This window comes from Protobothrops mucrosquamatus, unplaced genomic scaffold, assembly GCF_001527695.2.
Source record: "Protobothrops mucrosquamatus isolate PMUCROS unplaced genomic scaffold, P.Mucros_1.0 scaffold_215, whole genome shotgun sequence".
In the NCBI taxonomy this organism is placed as follows: domain Eukaryota; kingdom Metazoa; phylum Chordata; class Lepidosauria; order Squamata; family Viperidae; genus Protobothrops; species Protobothrops mucrosquamatus.
This window is the reverse complement of record NW_015386291.1, coordinates 1008022-1022043: the sequence shown is the minus strand read 5'-3', so window position 1 is coordinate 1022043 and position 14022 is coordinate 1008022. Positions and strand designations below refer to the sequence as shown.

The 14022-nt window shown below is 40.5% G+C and overlaps 1 protein-coding gene across 2 annotated transcripts in view; it reads right to left on the bottom strand.

The window, feature by feature from the left end:
- DNM2 (dynamin 2) overlaps nucleotides 1–14022 on the bottom strand; it is a 228574-nt gene that overhangs the window by 83510 nt on the left and 131042 nt on the right. Inside the window, exons 9-12 of one of the 2 annotated variants that reach the window (XM_015827536.1) lie at nucleotides 9024–9091; nucleotides 7773–7911; nucleotides 3894–3980; nucleotides 2456–2526 (exon numbers count right to left, since the gene is read on the bottom strand). In XM_015827536.1, the coding sequence (XP_015683022.1) occupies nucleotides 2456–2526; nucleotides 3894–3980; nucleotides 7773–7911; nucleotides 9024–9091 (365 nt within the window). Of the gene's footprint in view, nucleotides 1–2455; nucleotides 2527–3893; nucleotides 3981–4759; nucleotides 4899–7772; nucleotides 7912–9023; nucleotides 9092–14022 lie in introns of both variants that reach the window. The other variant, XM_015827542.1, reaches the window with a different exon arrangement.

The following is a 14022-nucleotide window of genomic DNA, read 5'->3' as shown; positions in this document are numbered from 1 at the left end:
CCCCCACAGCTATAAAACTGTGAGAGCTCGGGAGTTCTACCCCTATCAGGGAAACTCTCCCCCCTCCCCTTTGCCCGGGGAAGGGGATTCCAAGCCGCGGAGCAGCTGTTTGACGCTGCTCCTGCGGCTTTTACGCGTCCTCGGGGCAGGCAGCCAAAAGAATAGCTGCCATCGGCACAGGAATTCAAACCGGAAGTCCACAAATGCTATAATTTTAAGCCATTCAGAATCAGCAATGATTGGCTTAGCTTGTAAGCCTAGTTAAATAATAAATAAATAAGGTTAAGATCTGAATAAATTCCTTAAAAATAATGGAACTGTAATATTTTTACACCCAATTGAATGCAGAATTCCAGAGAATAGCTAGAAGAGATAAGAATGCCCTCTTAAATGAACAGTGCAAGGAAATAAACAACAACAACAATAGAATAGGGAGAACCAGAGATCTCTTCAAGAAAATTGGAGATATGAAGGGAACGTTTCATGCAAAGATGGGCATGATAAAGGACCAAAATGGCAGGGACCTAACAGTGGCAGAAGAGATTAAGAAGAGGTGGCAAAATTACACAGAAGAACTATACAAGAACCATCTTAATGTCCCTGATAACCACGATGGGGTGGTCACTGACCTCAAGTCAGACATCCTAGAATGTGAGGTTAAATGGGCCTTAGGAAAGCTGAGCAACAACAAAGCTAGTGGAGGTGACAGTACTCCAGCTAAGCTATTCAAAATCTTAAAAGACGATGCAGTAAAAGTGCTATACTCAATTTGCCAGCAAATTTGGAAAACTCAACAGTGGCCACAGGATTGGAAAAGGTCAGTTTACATTCCAATTCCAAAGAAAGGCAATGCCAAAGAATGTTCAAACTATCGCACCATTGCACTCATTTCACATACAAGTGAAGTTATGCTTAAAATCCTACAAGCTAGACTCCAGCAGTATGTGGATCGAGAACTTCCAGAAGTACAGGAAGGATTTTGAAGAGGCAGAGGAACTAGAGATCAAATTGCCAACATACACTGGATCATGGAGAAAGCTAGGGAGTTCCAGAAAAACATCTACTTCTGCTTCATTGACTATGCTAAAGCCTTTGATTGTGTGGATCACAACAAATTGTGGCAAGTTCTTAAAGAGATGGGAGTACCAGACCATCTTATTTGTCTCTTGAGAAACCTATATGCGGGTCAAGAAGCAACAGTGAGAACTGGACACGGAACCACTGATTGGTTCAAAATTGGGAAAGGAGTCTGGCAAGGCTGTATTCTGTCGCCCTGTCTATTTAACTTATATGCAGAGCACATCATGAGAAAGGCAGGGCTAGATGAATCAAAAGTTGGAATTAAGATTGCCGGGAGAAATATCAACAACCTAAGATATGCAGATGATACCACTCTAATGGTAGAAAGTGAAGAGGAACTAAAGAGCCTCTTGATGCGGGTGAAGAAGGAGAGTGCAAAATTTGGCTTGAAACTCAACATTAAGAAAACCAAGATCATGGCATCCGGCCCTCTCAATTCCTGGCAAATAGATGGGGAAGAAATGGAGGTAGTGACAGATTTTATTTTCCTGGGCTTCAAGATCACTACAGATGGGGACTGCAGCCAAGAAATTAAAAGACGCTTGCTCCTGGGGATGAAAGCTATGGCAAATCTAGACAGCATACTAAAAAGCAGAGACATCACCCTGCCAACAAAAGTACGTATAGTCAAGGCCATGGTTTTCCCAGTTGCAATGTATGGCTGTGAAAGCTGGACCATAAGAAAGGCTGAGCACAAAAGAATTGAGGCCTTTGAACTATGGTGCTGGAGAAGACTCCTGCGAGTCCCATGGACTACAAGGCGATCAAACCGGTCAGTCCTAGAGGAGATCAACCCTGACTGCTCTTTAGAAGGCCAGATCCTAAAGTTGAAACTCAAGTACTTTGGCCACCTAATGAGAAGGAAGGATTCACTGGAGAAGAGACTAATGCTGGGAAAGATTGAGAGCAATAGAAGAAGGGGACGACAGAGAATGAGGTGGCTGGATGGAGTCACTGAAGCAGTAGACATGAGCTTAAATGGACTCCAGAAGATGGTAGAGGACAGGAAGGCCTGGAGGAACATTGTCCATGGGGTCGTGATGGGTCGGACACAACTTTGCAACTAACAACAACAAAATACTTTTACTCCTATTTTTATTGGATTTTTTTTCAAAAGAGTGTATTGCTCTCAAATTTCTAAAGAAAATAGCACCCAAACCAAAGTGTAATAAAACTTTTTTTAATCAATTTCACTTGAACTAAGTTTTTATATCAAAGCTTCTTTACAACATAAAATCAAGCATTCTTAGTTTCTACTTGATCTAGCTGAAAAACAGATATTTAGATAGATGATGTCTGTGGTCTTTAGTGAAGAACAGAGATACTATGTAGCATACATACTTTTCTAGATCTTTATTAGATAGCAAACACTCACTTGGCAAATCCAATGAAGTCTTCATGGTTTGTGTTAATATAGGACAGCTCTATGTCAATCAACAGGAGAATCTGAAAAAGAATGGCAAGAGTTTCTCAGTTGTACAGCAACCTAATTTAAAAACTAATCCATCTAGTCTTTCATTCTGCATTTGGAGAAGATCATTTATGGCAGGGGTGTCAAACTGCCGGCCCATGGGCCGGAAGCGTCATCCGGAAGCCATGCCCACCCCTTTGCTGGCAATGGCAAAACCGTCCCGATATGTTGCACAACATCACGTGACGTTGCAAGTTTGACATGTCTGATCTATGGAGATTAACATTTATTTATTTACATACACACATAAATTTAAAGAACACCCAATTCTAGCCAATATTGGACACTTAACAGAATAAAAGCCAGAACAATAAAATAAAGGAACAGACTACAATGAATAAAGAAAAACATACTGAACAGATTTTACAAGAATACAAATCTTACAGGGTTCACCCACCACCCTATACTCCAATCTCCAGGTTGCTTTGTGCAGATTTGCACATTGGGGAAACAAAACAATCACTTCATAAACGCATGGCACAACATAGGAGAACAAACCCATCAGGATAAGATTCAGCAGTCCATTTGCATTTAAAAGACAAAATCCGCATTTTGGACAGAGGACTGCTGGTTTGAAAGAGGGGTCAAAGAGGCCATCTATGTCAAAATTGAACATACCTCTCTGAACAGAGGGGGACGGATACAACATCATCTATTTCTAGTGTACAACACAGTCCTTTCAGCAGTTCCAAGAAGGCTCCACACCCATTTGCACTACTCAGGTGACCCTGAGGACACAGGTAAACCTCCAAATGGCCTCAACAACTCTCTAAAAGAATGCAAATGACCAGCTGTCTGCAAGGAATATAAATCCTTCCATTCCCTACCATCCAGTCAGAGCTGAAGAAACTTCTTGGATGAGAAGTGAAACGTTTTCAAAGAAAAACAAGAAAATCCAGTTGCCTCTTGAAAAAGCACCTTTGGGATACCCTACTAACCTTATACTGGTTTCCTAAAAATTGCTTTATTTTAAAAAGACCCTAATCTGAGTTTGCATTTTTCTCAACTACTGCAGCTCCTCAAAAGGATTACAGGGAAAAATGCAGAGAGCTGGTTTGGTCCAGCTAATTGTTTTTAAGTTATGGCTTCAAAACCTATCTACACTGCCCTCAAATAGAAGTACTATAAATCCTACGCTGTAATCCTAGTTCAGTATTTCACAATTGTTCAGCATCAAAGTTGCTGAGACTGAAATTACTAACCTAAAAGTAAGTTCAGCTCACTACAAATATTAAAAAACAAGGAAGGATTCATTTTTAAGAACTATTTTTTTCAATTCTGATCCTTCTATTCTTGGCCAGTTCAAAAATTTATCTAGAAGACAAGAAAGCAGACTGTTTACCTGGTCTTTAGTTTTTCCTTCACGTTCTCTGATGTATGTAGTAACAATTCTCTCTGTCTCTTCTCGCAGCCTGGGATAGGAACCAAGCTAAGGACAATAGGATAAGACATCACATCTCTGCAGCTTTAAGCACTATTTACACAGAAATACAAGGAAAAAGGTCTGGGTTGGGCTGCTTCCCTTCTTTCATCACTGGGGAAGGATTGATTTACCAAGTAAGAGAAATTTATTTTTATCAATTTAGAACAGATCCATTTTAATTTATTAATCTATTTTGACATAATACTTCCCTAATACTCCTCCAATGATCTTCTGGGAAATAGCCCACGATCCTTCTGGGATTTAGTAGAAGAAAAGAGTACACAGAAGACTGGCTTCTTAATATCACAGGGAAAATAAGAATTGATTGTTCTTTTTTTTTTCTTAGAGAGAATTGTTCATTAAATATTGTATACATTCCAAAGCATCTTTCATGACATACATGTTTAATAAAGAGAAAATACTTCACAGGAAGTCATATAAAGTGTTCCTTTTGTTCCATTTCAAATCAAATACAACTATAGTTGCTATAATCCAAGACACAGCATTACTATTGGATTCAATTGTATAGCCGATCCATGTGTAAGAAACCACAGGAAAGGAACTTATATCTCAATTAATCAAATGAGTAACTGACTCAAATGATTCAAGAGAACTAAGCCAATAATTAACTAGAAGAATGGAACTTTGTGTAATGTCCAGTGCTTCTTATTTGAATGCATTCAGGTTTTCACTTAGCTAGTAACCATATGAAGCCATACTCCTGAAGTGTTATCAAGAGTTAGGGAGATAGCAGAAAAGTGGAAAAAAGAGTATAGACCCATTACCTTCTCTGAACACTTTTTAATGACCATGGCCAGCTCTGAGACCACCAGATCAACACACTTCAAACTGGGCTCTTTGAGCTTTATAATCTGTTTTTTCACTATTGTTTCAAAAGCCATATCAGGTGTGAAGAGCCCCGTCCTGCACCATGCAGAAAGCATGAACACAAAGGAGAGATTCCGAAGAATAGAGGAAAAATGACAGAGAGGGAAAAAGAGATTGAAAAGGTCAGTAGTGTGCAAAATGAAAAAGCAGCAGCACTTCCTTAAGAAGATCCTTCTTGAATTGTCAAAATGAGCAATTCCCTTCCAAGATCTTTCAAGAATTATGCTCCTCAGCAGCCTCAGACAGGATTCAAATCCTGCAGCAAGTGGACTGTAATCCAACTGTCTCATCCTTGTAAAGTATTCCATGTCACAGTAGTCTTCAGTAAAAGCATGGAAGTCCATCTCTTACTTGCTATTCTCAAAACTCATGAAAATTGTTTCAGTATAGTGACAGGGAAAGAGTTATGGCTGTGCCTACAGCTATCCTGTTGGTCTAGAGCATAATTGGCCAACTTATGGCACATGGGTTACAAGCACAAATATAAACATAGAAAAGAGCACAAAAACTTCAAGGTTTCTGATTATGTCAGAAGCACACTTAAAGTGTTGCTTTGCTGAAGAGCTGTGCTAGCACCAGCTTTTTGTCTCAAAAGACTAGACATAAACTTCTTTCAAGCACTGTGCTTTGCACAGAGTAATAGCACCTCATACATAAGGTTTGACTTTGGTTGGCTGCCAATGTCTGAAAGCCTTTTTATTTAGCAGGCAACTAGGGCATATAGTGTGGGGAAAAAAGAAGGACATTGGTGATGATTGACACTTTTAATAAATAGAATTATTGACTTTCTACTTCTACAATAGATAATTAGCACAATCACTGGAACATGAAACTGAGATATTGTTTGTCTGACTAAATCAGAAGACACAAGACTCATGTAACTTACTGGTTTTCCATGTATTCTCCAGCCATGTCAATGAAAATATTTCTGTGTAACATGTAAGTTTTCTATGTGCAGAGCAAATAGTTTGAACTAGGAAAAATTCCAGGACAGTATATAGGCCCTTACATGCATGATGGCTGTATAAGTAAAGAAGAGACCTCTTTCAGAAATCAGCACTTCAACTGCATCTCAGTGCCCACAGTTTGCCCAGAAAAAGTCCAACAATGCTTTCTTGGCCATTTAGCTCAAAAGAAACGCCGCTACCAAAAAATGGAACTAATAACCAATACCTCTTTGCAGTAGCAATTACATGTAGTCCTATTTTATCATTCTTATAATCTCTTTCTCTGTCATCTTGAATAGATTGAATAGAATAGAGCTGGAAGGTACCCTGGAGGTCTTCTAGCCCATCCCCCTGCTCAAGCAGGAGAACCTATACCATCTCAGACAGGTGTTTGTCTAGTCTCTTCTTAAAAATCTCCAGTGCTGGAGCACCCACAATTTCTGGGGTAAGTTGTTCCACTGGTTGATTGTACCTGTTTTCCATACTCACATTAAAATGTCTTATAAAATACTTTTGGGGAAAGACTTCTGTAATGAATTCTATGGTATCTCAGTACAAACCAGCTGGACAACTACTATTGTAAAAGCCCTGCATGGCATAGATCCAACTTACTTGATGAACCATCTCACTCCCTGGAACTGGCCTACCCCACCTGCACTGGCAGAGGCGGCATGCTGCGGGCCCCATCAGTCTAGGAATTCCAGCTAGTGGGATCCAGGAAAAGGACCTTCTCTGCCGTGGTTCTTGCCCTTTGGAACATCTTATCTCCTCAGATGAGATTGGCTCCCACCCTTTCGACCTTCCACAAGAGCTTGAAGACCTGACTCTGCCAAATGGCTTGGGGTGCTGATGGAGGAACATTACTCTGGAGGTGGTTAATGAATTAAGAGGCAATCCCACCTCCATGCATTCTGCTCCCTCCTTCCCCAACTTTTAACTATAATTTTAATTTTATTTTTATTGTAATTTCCAGGTGTTTTTTTTAGAAATATTTATGTTAGGATTTTAATGTTTTAATGCTGTAAGCTGTCCATAGTTGTTTCGATACCAGATGGGCATCAAATAAATTTGATGGATGGATGGATGGATGGATGGATGGACGGACAGACAGACAACAGGAGATTCTGTTGCATTTGAGTAAGTGGGACTTGAAGGACCTTGGACAGCAAGTGCTGGCTTCTTCACAGTGTATCAATAAAAGCTCAATTCCTCAGTCAGAAACAGATTTAATCTATCACATATAGCACTGCAAAAGTCAAGCAATGTAAACTGCTCTTCATAGAGTGTTCTTCAGTACTTTGCTAATTATAAAAAATATTAAGAAGATATACAGACAATGAGATCCTTAAATCTTGGTTTGGACAGCCTACTTTTGAGTCCAAAAATATAATCAGAGAGAAGTCAGTTTCCTGAGAAATCAGGTTTTAAACATATGGCCAAGCCAATTATACTGAAATGATGGAATTCCTATTTGAGAGAGACTTTTAGAACAGAGAGAGCGCATTACTTCAACCAATGTAGTTAAGATTAAATTGCAAAAACAACTTTAGCTTTATTGGCTCTGTTGCTATGAAAAAAATTCAAAGAGAGTGGTTGAAATGGCAGATCAAGAAGCCATGCACTTAATAGAAAGCCAGGATCCAAGAAGAAATCTGCTCGCTTTGAACAACCTCCAGACAGCCCACAAATGCTTCTGTTCGATATCAAAGGATGAAAATAGGAGAGAGCTAGGGCTAACTGAAATGTGATACCAAGATTGTTGTCTGGACCACATAATGCTGTATTTAAGCATTTTATAAAAATATAGGAAACAGGACAATCTCAACTTTAGCCAATCAAGATTTTAGATGAAGTTTGCAGCAATTCTTGGAGGTTGTATTTGGCAAGTTGGGAAAAATAGAATAGTACAGTTTTAGGTTTTTCCCAACCCAGTCAAGTAAGAGCTCAATAGCTAGTTCAATACCTTACTGGTACACTGCCTAACTGTATTGATTAATTCCTGAATAACCAAGTCGACACACTTCAAACAAGGCTCTTTCAGCTTCACCACCTGCTTTTTCACAATGGCTTCAAATGCCAAGTCTGGTGTGAACAGTCCCGTCCTATATCAGCACAGGGAGGACAAAAGAGCATAAACACAGCAGAGAGAAAAAAGGGGGAGGAGGGGAAAAAGAGATTTAAATATGGGCAACATTCCAGAACACAATTCCCTCCCATAACAGACAGCTTTTCTGTTGCAACAAGCCCCTCCTTTTGCTAGTAATGTTAGTTAAATAATATAGGGATGGAACAAGGACTTCAGAAAATGAAGATTATAGAAAGAGATATGAACATTCATATTTGTTATTGAAAGATATTTTGCAAACTGAATTTGTAATGTGCTTCTTTATAATGCTTTTATAATATCTTTGAATATAAAAAGGAAATGCCAATATTATTGATTTTAGGAGAAAAATTTTTTCCTGTACTATTTATCAGAGAATTAGAATGTGGAAGTGTGAAAAACAGCTAACCACAAAATAGATCACAATGGGTATTTTTGTTTTGTCAGAGAAAAAAATAACTGTTCTGGAAGCAATGGATTTTGCTTGCTGCTGCCCCCCCCCCCAGCAGCTAGGAATAACAGAAAATAGTAACTTATCTTTCTTGTGTAATAGCAAGAGTCACCTAGCCTATAGCTTAGCGATCTATAAATACAAATCAATATAATCTCAAATTCAACATATGTTTCTGTCAACTACATCTTCATTTGCAATATAAACAAAATAAAGAATTGCTAGATGGGAGGGAATAATCATATAAGTGCTGTGCCATTCCCCTTGCCATCCTGTTATAGCAGAAATCAAAAACTTCTCAGTAGATTTACAATCTGATTTTCTAAGAGCTTTTTCCATCCTCCCCTCTAGCTGAAATTCTTTCAGAAAAAAAGTCCCCTTCCTTAGGCAGGGGGATAACTTTGGGCCAGTCACTCTCTTTCAGCCTAACAATGTTGTTCACTGCTTTGAAATATTTATAAAAATAATAAAAGTGGGATAAAAATAAATAATGTTTCAGTGCAACATTCTCATCAACATTTTTCTTTTTGATTTCAAGATAATGGGAAACAGTTTCAGTAGCAAGGGCTTCCCAAACTATCAGCTGCTTTGGATGTCCCAGATAAGTATCATTATGTACATTTTATGCCATGTACATTCAGTCCAGTCTGAATACTTGCCTTATACCATGGATATTTTTGATTGCATAGCTGATTTCACGTCGCAAATCTTTCTCATCAAACTCCATCTAAAAGAAAAACACTGATATATGACCAAAAGACTTCTCCTTTTCTTCCATTTGCAGACCTTTTTCAAAAAAATCTGCATTTATGTGAAGTCATGATTGACAATCATTTTATAATGCAAACCTATGTCAAGATACAACATCTGAGGACATAATAGCAAGAGCAAGGTACTCATCATAATACATCATCACCAGTGGAAGGAGAGCATCTAGAAACAGGGAGCTCCTCTCATCCAATCGCAGGGATAAATTATGTTTCCATCTAATGGGAGAAGGGCCGCTGATTTTCACTGTACAAGTGAAGGGCATCTATATGCCCTACTCTTTGGTCAATGTTCAAGTCATAGCAACAATGATGCTGTCTACTAATAATTAGTCTCCAGATTTGAAAGTTGGACAGCCCAAGTGTAAGGAAGCCCAAGTGTTAGGAAGCATATTATGCATCTGTTCTTCAAAACCGATCTTGGAAATTTATCGGGATCCATAGATAAAATCTTCAACATACAGTTGAATGCTTTAATTACTAGATGACCTTATATTATTATTTATTTTTTTATAAACATTTTATTGGTTTTTAACTATAACAATCTCCAGTGCCTGGTGTACAGTGTGTTGTCTTGGTTTATATTTTAACAAGAAAAAAAGGACAATAATAATTAATAATCAATAATGATTAAGTTTTATAATTCCATAATTAGTATATTAATTAATGATATATTTCTTTGATCTTCCCTTCTCCCATTTATATTCTCCTTCTTCAACCTTAACCAAAATATAATTCTTAATATTTTCAATATATAAACCATTATAGGCATTTTTATAGCTATACAAATAGTAATCTCTATGTATGACATTTTTTTCAGCTTATATTATTCTTATAACCATCATCTCATTAGTTCAGCATGCATCCTACTTTCATAATTTTTGTTTACACTTAATGTCCCTTATATTCCATCCAATTCTTATCAGTCATAATTCTTCGTATGTTAGTCATCTAACTGTCTCAATTTTCCCATTTAAGTACATCATCCCAATATTTTATGTCATGCATTATAAAAATACTACACTTTTTATCTATCTTATAGTATCTAGATATAACATCCTTTTTAATTAGTTTATATTTCACTTATATTAATAAAAGTTACATCAACCTGCTATTTTTACATTTCACATATTATGGAACATACTATATTACTTAAATCTCTTATCCCTCTTGTTATAGGGCTCCTTTATGTTCAAAGTTCTCTATTCTTTTAGCCATACTGAAACAAATGTTTGTTCACAAGGCTTCCAGTTCCGGATCGCGGCACCAGCGGACGCACTGGGAGAGCACTCTCTCTGCTGCCCGGTTCCCTTCGTCAGAAGACCCTGGAAAGGGTCGAAAGTCACCCTGGAGGGGTGACCATTGCTGAGGAGTACCCTCGACAGATTGCGGAAGGACAGCAGCCCTTCCGTTTGATCCAAGGCAGCTCCTTTGGACCGACGAAGAAAAGACCGGCCATTAACATGGCCGATCACTAAGCCGTACCAGCCAAAAGCCAAAAGCACTACCAAGCACAACGAAAGCAACGTGGAGGAACTGGGTGAGACCTTACTTTACCTCTCCTGCTTCCCAACTACTTTCCTGTAAAAGCCTTTGGAAATTCTTTTTTCCCCCTTCTTAACTTGGCGGCTTCTGCCTACTCTGGAAATACAAAGCTATGGAAAACAAAAAAAAAAGAACAACTAAACTAAATAACTAAATAATTGGACTTTTAATTTTTGGATACCTGGGGTCCCAAAAGGTTTCTATTCCTACAGAGACTTATTATCTTACCTATCTGTTAAGCTGGAAAAAAGAATATTTATTTTTCTTTTTAAACTGGATAAAAGCCTAATTTGAGTTTGGGAAAGATTTTACATGTTACTGGGGACATTTTGTGGCGAAATTTGGTACAGCAAGTGAATTTTTTCTTCTGACTAGGAGACCTGCCAGACTAAGACTTGTCCTTGACACTATCAAAAAAGATAAGAACTTGAATCTGCTGGGTGGTGAAAACAACTCTCTATAGTGGAGGTGGACATTTATTGACTTTTATCAAAATAGCTTCCACTAAAGGACTATCTTTAAACACCACAGAAATGGAGGAATACTACCCACAACTTAACTACAAACTTATACTTGAAAAAATCTTAGAGGCTACTGAGCTAATGAATTCCAGACTGAAAGATAAAGGCGCCACCTCAAAGCTACAAAATTCAGCCCAGATTTCAACTGATGAAATTACAACTCAAAAGGCAACAGAAGAAGGAATTGACACTAAAGTGGACTTTAAAGAATACCAGCTACAACCTACTCAGAACCCTGATACCAAACCTTGATTTCAACTAAAAAAACCTGCAATTCTAACAGCAACAGAAAGTGAACAAAGTAACACTAAGACGGAAGGAGCTGAAGACCTGCTTACACAGCACATTGAGAATTTAGATAAACCAGACAACCAAACAACAACTACAACATTGAACATGACTTTTTATTTAAATCAGCTGAAATCGGAAGAAGAAGAAGACCAGTCTGAACTGACGATAAATATACTAAGCCAAACATGGAGATTCAAGTTATTAGGCCAACAATCTAATGACTATGAAGGGACCAGCTTCCTTGAAAAATTGATAACTGGATGGTCTCCCTTGATTCAAATGACATGTGAAGGAATGAAGGGAGATCCACCTGAGGATTTAAAGGCTCTGCTACGGAAGCCTGTTTGGCACAAAAGAAAAGCCAGAGTCAGACTTAAAAAATGGGATTTCTTTATGTAACCTTTAATGGAAGAGCCTAAAACCTTATTTAATGGGCTAAGGAGATTTTAAAAGACATTAACTGGTTTAATACTTAGGATTTAGACTTATAAGGGAACTAAAAACTAATTATTAGAATAATAGTTTTGAATTATAATATAGAAGATGGATTGAGATGATAAAGGTTATTTTATTACTAAGTGATGATATTAGGATAAGAAATAGAATACGATTGTGAAATAAAGTAAGAATTTATTTGAGTAAATAATGTGTATCTTAGATATGATAGCTATTTTGTAATGAACTAAGGGAACCATGGGCTATCCGAAACCTAAATACTATGGACACTAAGCTAACTGGAATACTGTAACTGAAATTAGATAAAAGTTAAAAACAGGACATGGAGACATATAAGTCAAAAGATATTGATAAATGTTTTAACCGATTGAGTTATAACTAGCAATGTATCTACTTGAATGTGAAATAACCAAGGAAAACAGAGAGAAAATTTTTGATGATGTAACCAGACATACCGTATTTTTCGCACCATAAGACGCACTTTTTCCCCCCCAAAAGATGGGGGAAAATGTCTGTGCGTCTTATGGAGCGAATGCCTCATCCCACCCCACCGCGCCAGCTGACGGGCGCAGGAGATAGGCGCCGCCGCGGTCTCCCAGCCGCTTGCTTCTTCGTCTGGAGCAGTTGTAAGGGCTTGCATGTTCGCCGGCAGCGGGGAGCGCGTCAGCAGCCCTTGGGGACCATGCAAGCCCTTGCAATTGCGTGCTTCTTCGGCTGGAGCAATTGCAAGGGCTTGCATGTTCGGCGGCGGCGGGGAGCGCGTCAGCAGCCCTTGGGGACCATGCAAGCCCTTGCAATTGCGTGCTTCTTCGGATGGAGCAATTGCAAGGGCTTGCATGTTCGGCGGCGGCAGGGAGCGCATCAGCAGCCCTTGGGGACCATGCAAGCCCTTGCAATTGCGTGCTTTTTCGGATGGAGCAATTGCAAGGGCTTGCATGTTCGGCGGCGGCAGGGAGCGCATCAGCGGCCCTTGGGGACCATGCAAGCCCTTGCAATTGCGTGCTTCTTCGGATGGAGCAATTGCAAGGGCTTGCATGTTCGGCAGCGGCGGGGAGCGCGTCAGCGGCCCTTGTGGACCATGCAAGCCTTTGCAATTGCGTGCTTCTTCGGCTGGAGCAATTGCAAGGGCTTGCATGTTCGGCGGCGGCGGGGAGCGCGTCAGCGGCCCTTGGGGACCATGCAAGCCCTTGCAATTGCGTGCTTCTTCGGATGGAGCAATTGCAAGGGCTTGCATGTTCGGCGGCGGCGGGGAGCGCGTCAGCGGCCCTTGGGGACCATGCAAGCCCTTGCAATTGCGTGCTTCTTCGGATGGAGCAATTGCAAGGGCTTGCATCTTCGCCAGCGGCGGGGAGCGCGTCAGCAGCGGGGAGCCCTTGACGCGCAGCGAGGGTCGCTTCCCTCTGCACCTAAAGCCCCCCTCCTACTTCTCTTGAGGGAGTAGAACTAAGCCTGCGGGGGCAAAGTCTGACTGCGGGCCTTCCTTCTCTCCTGGACGCAAATCGCCCGAAGCCGTGGGAAAGCAAGTGCCCCTGAGTTCTGCCGGCTCGCTTCCCAGAGACCTCCTTTCCGCACCTCCCACCTTTGGAGGACGGCTCTCTCTACCCGATCCCAACCCTCCTCCCTCCCCAGGTTTGCGTCCCAGTTAGGGGCCCGATCCCAACTTCCATCTAAGGAACTCTAGAGTCAGTCACATCTGATTACGGTAAGCTTGCATGGTCGCCGGCGGCGGGGAGCGCATCAGCAGCGGGGAGCCCTTGACGCGCTCTGAGGGTCGCTTACCTCTGCACCGAAAGCCGCCCTCCTACTTCTCTTGAGGGAGAACTAAGCCTGCGGGGGCAAAACTGACCGCGGGCCTTTTCTCCTGGACGCAAATCGCCCAAAGCCGTGGGAAAGCACGTGCCCCTGAGTTCCGCCGGCTCGCTTCCCAGAGACCTCCTTTCCGCACCTCCCACCTTTGGAGGACGGCTCTCTCTACCCGATCCCAACCATCCTCCCTCCCCAGGTTTGCGTCTCAGTTAGGGGCCCGATCCCAACTTCCATCTAAGGAACTCTAGAGTCAGTCACATTGCATTTCCACA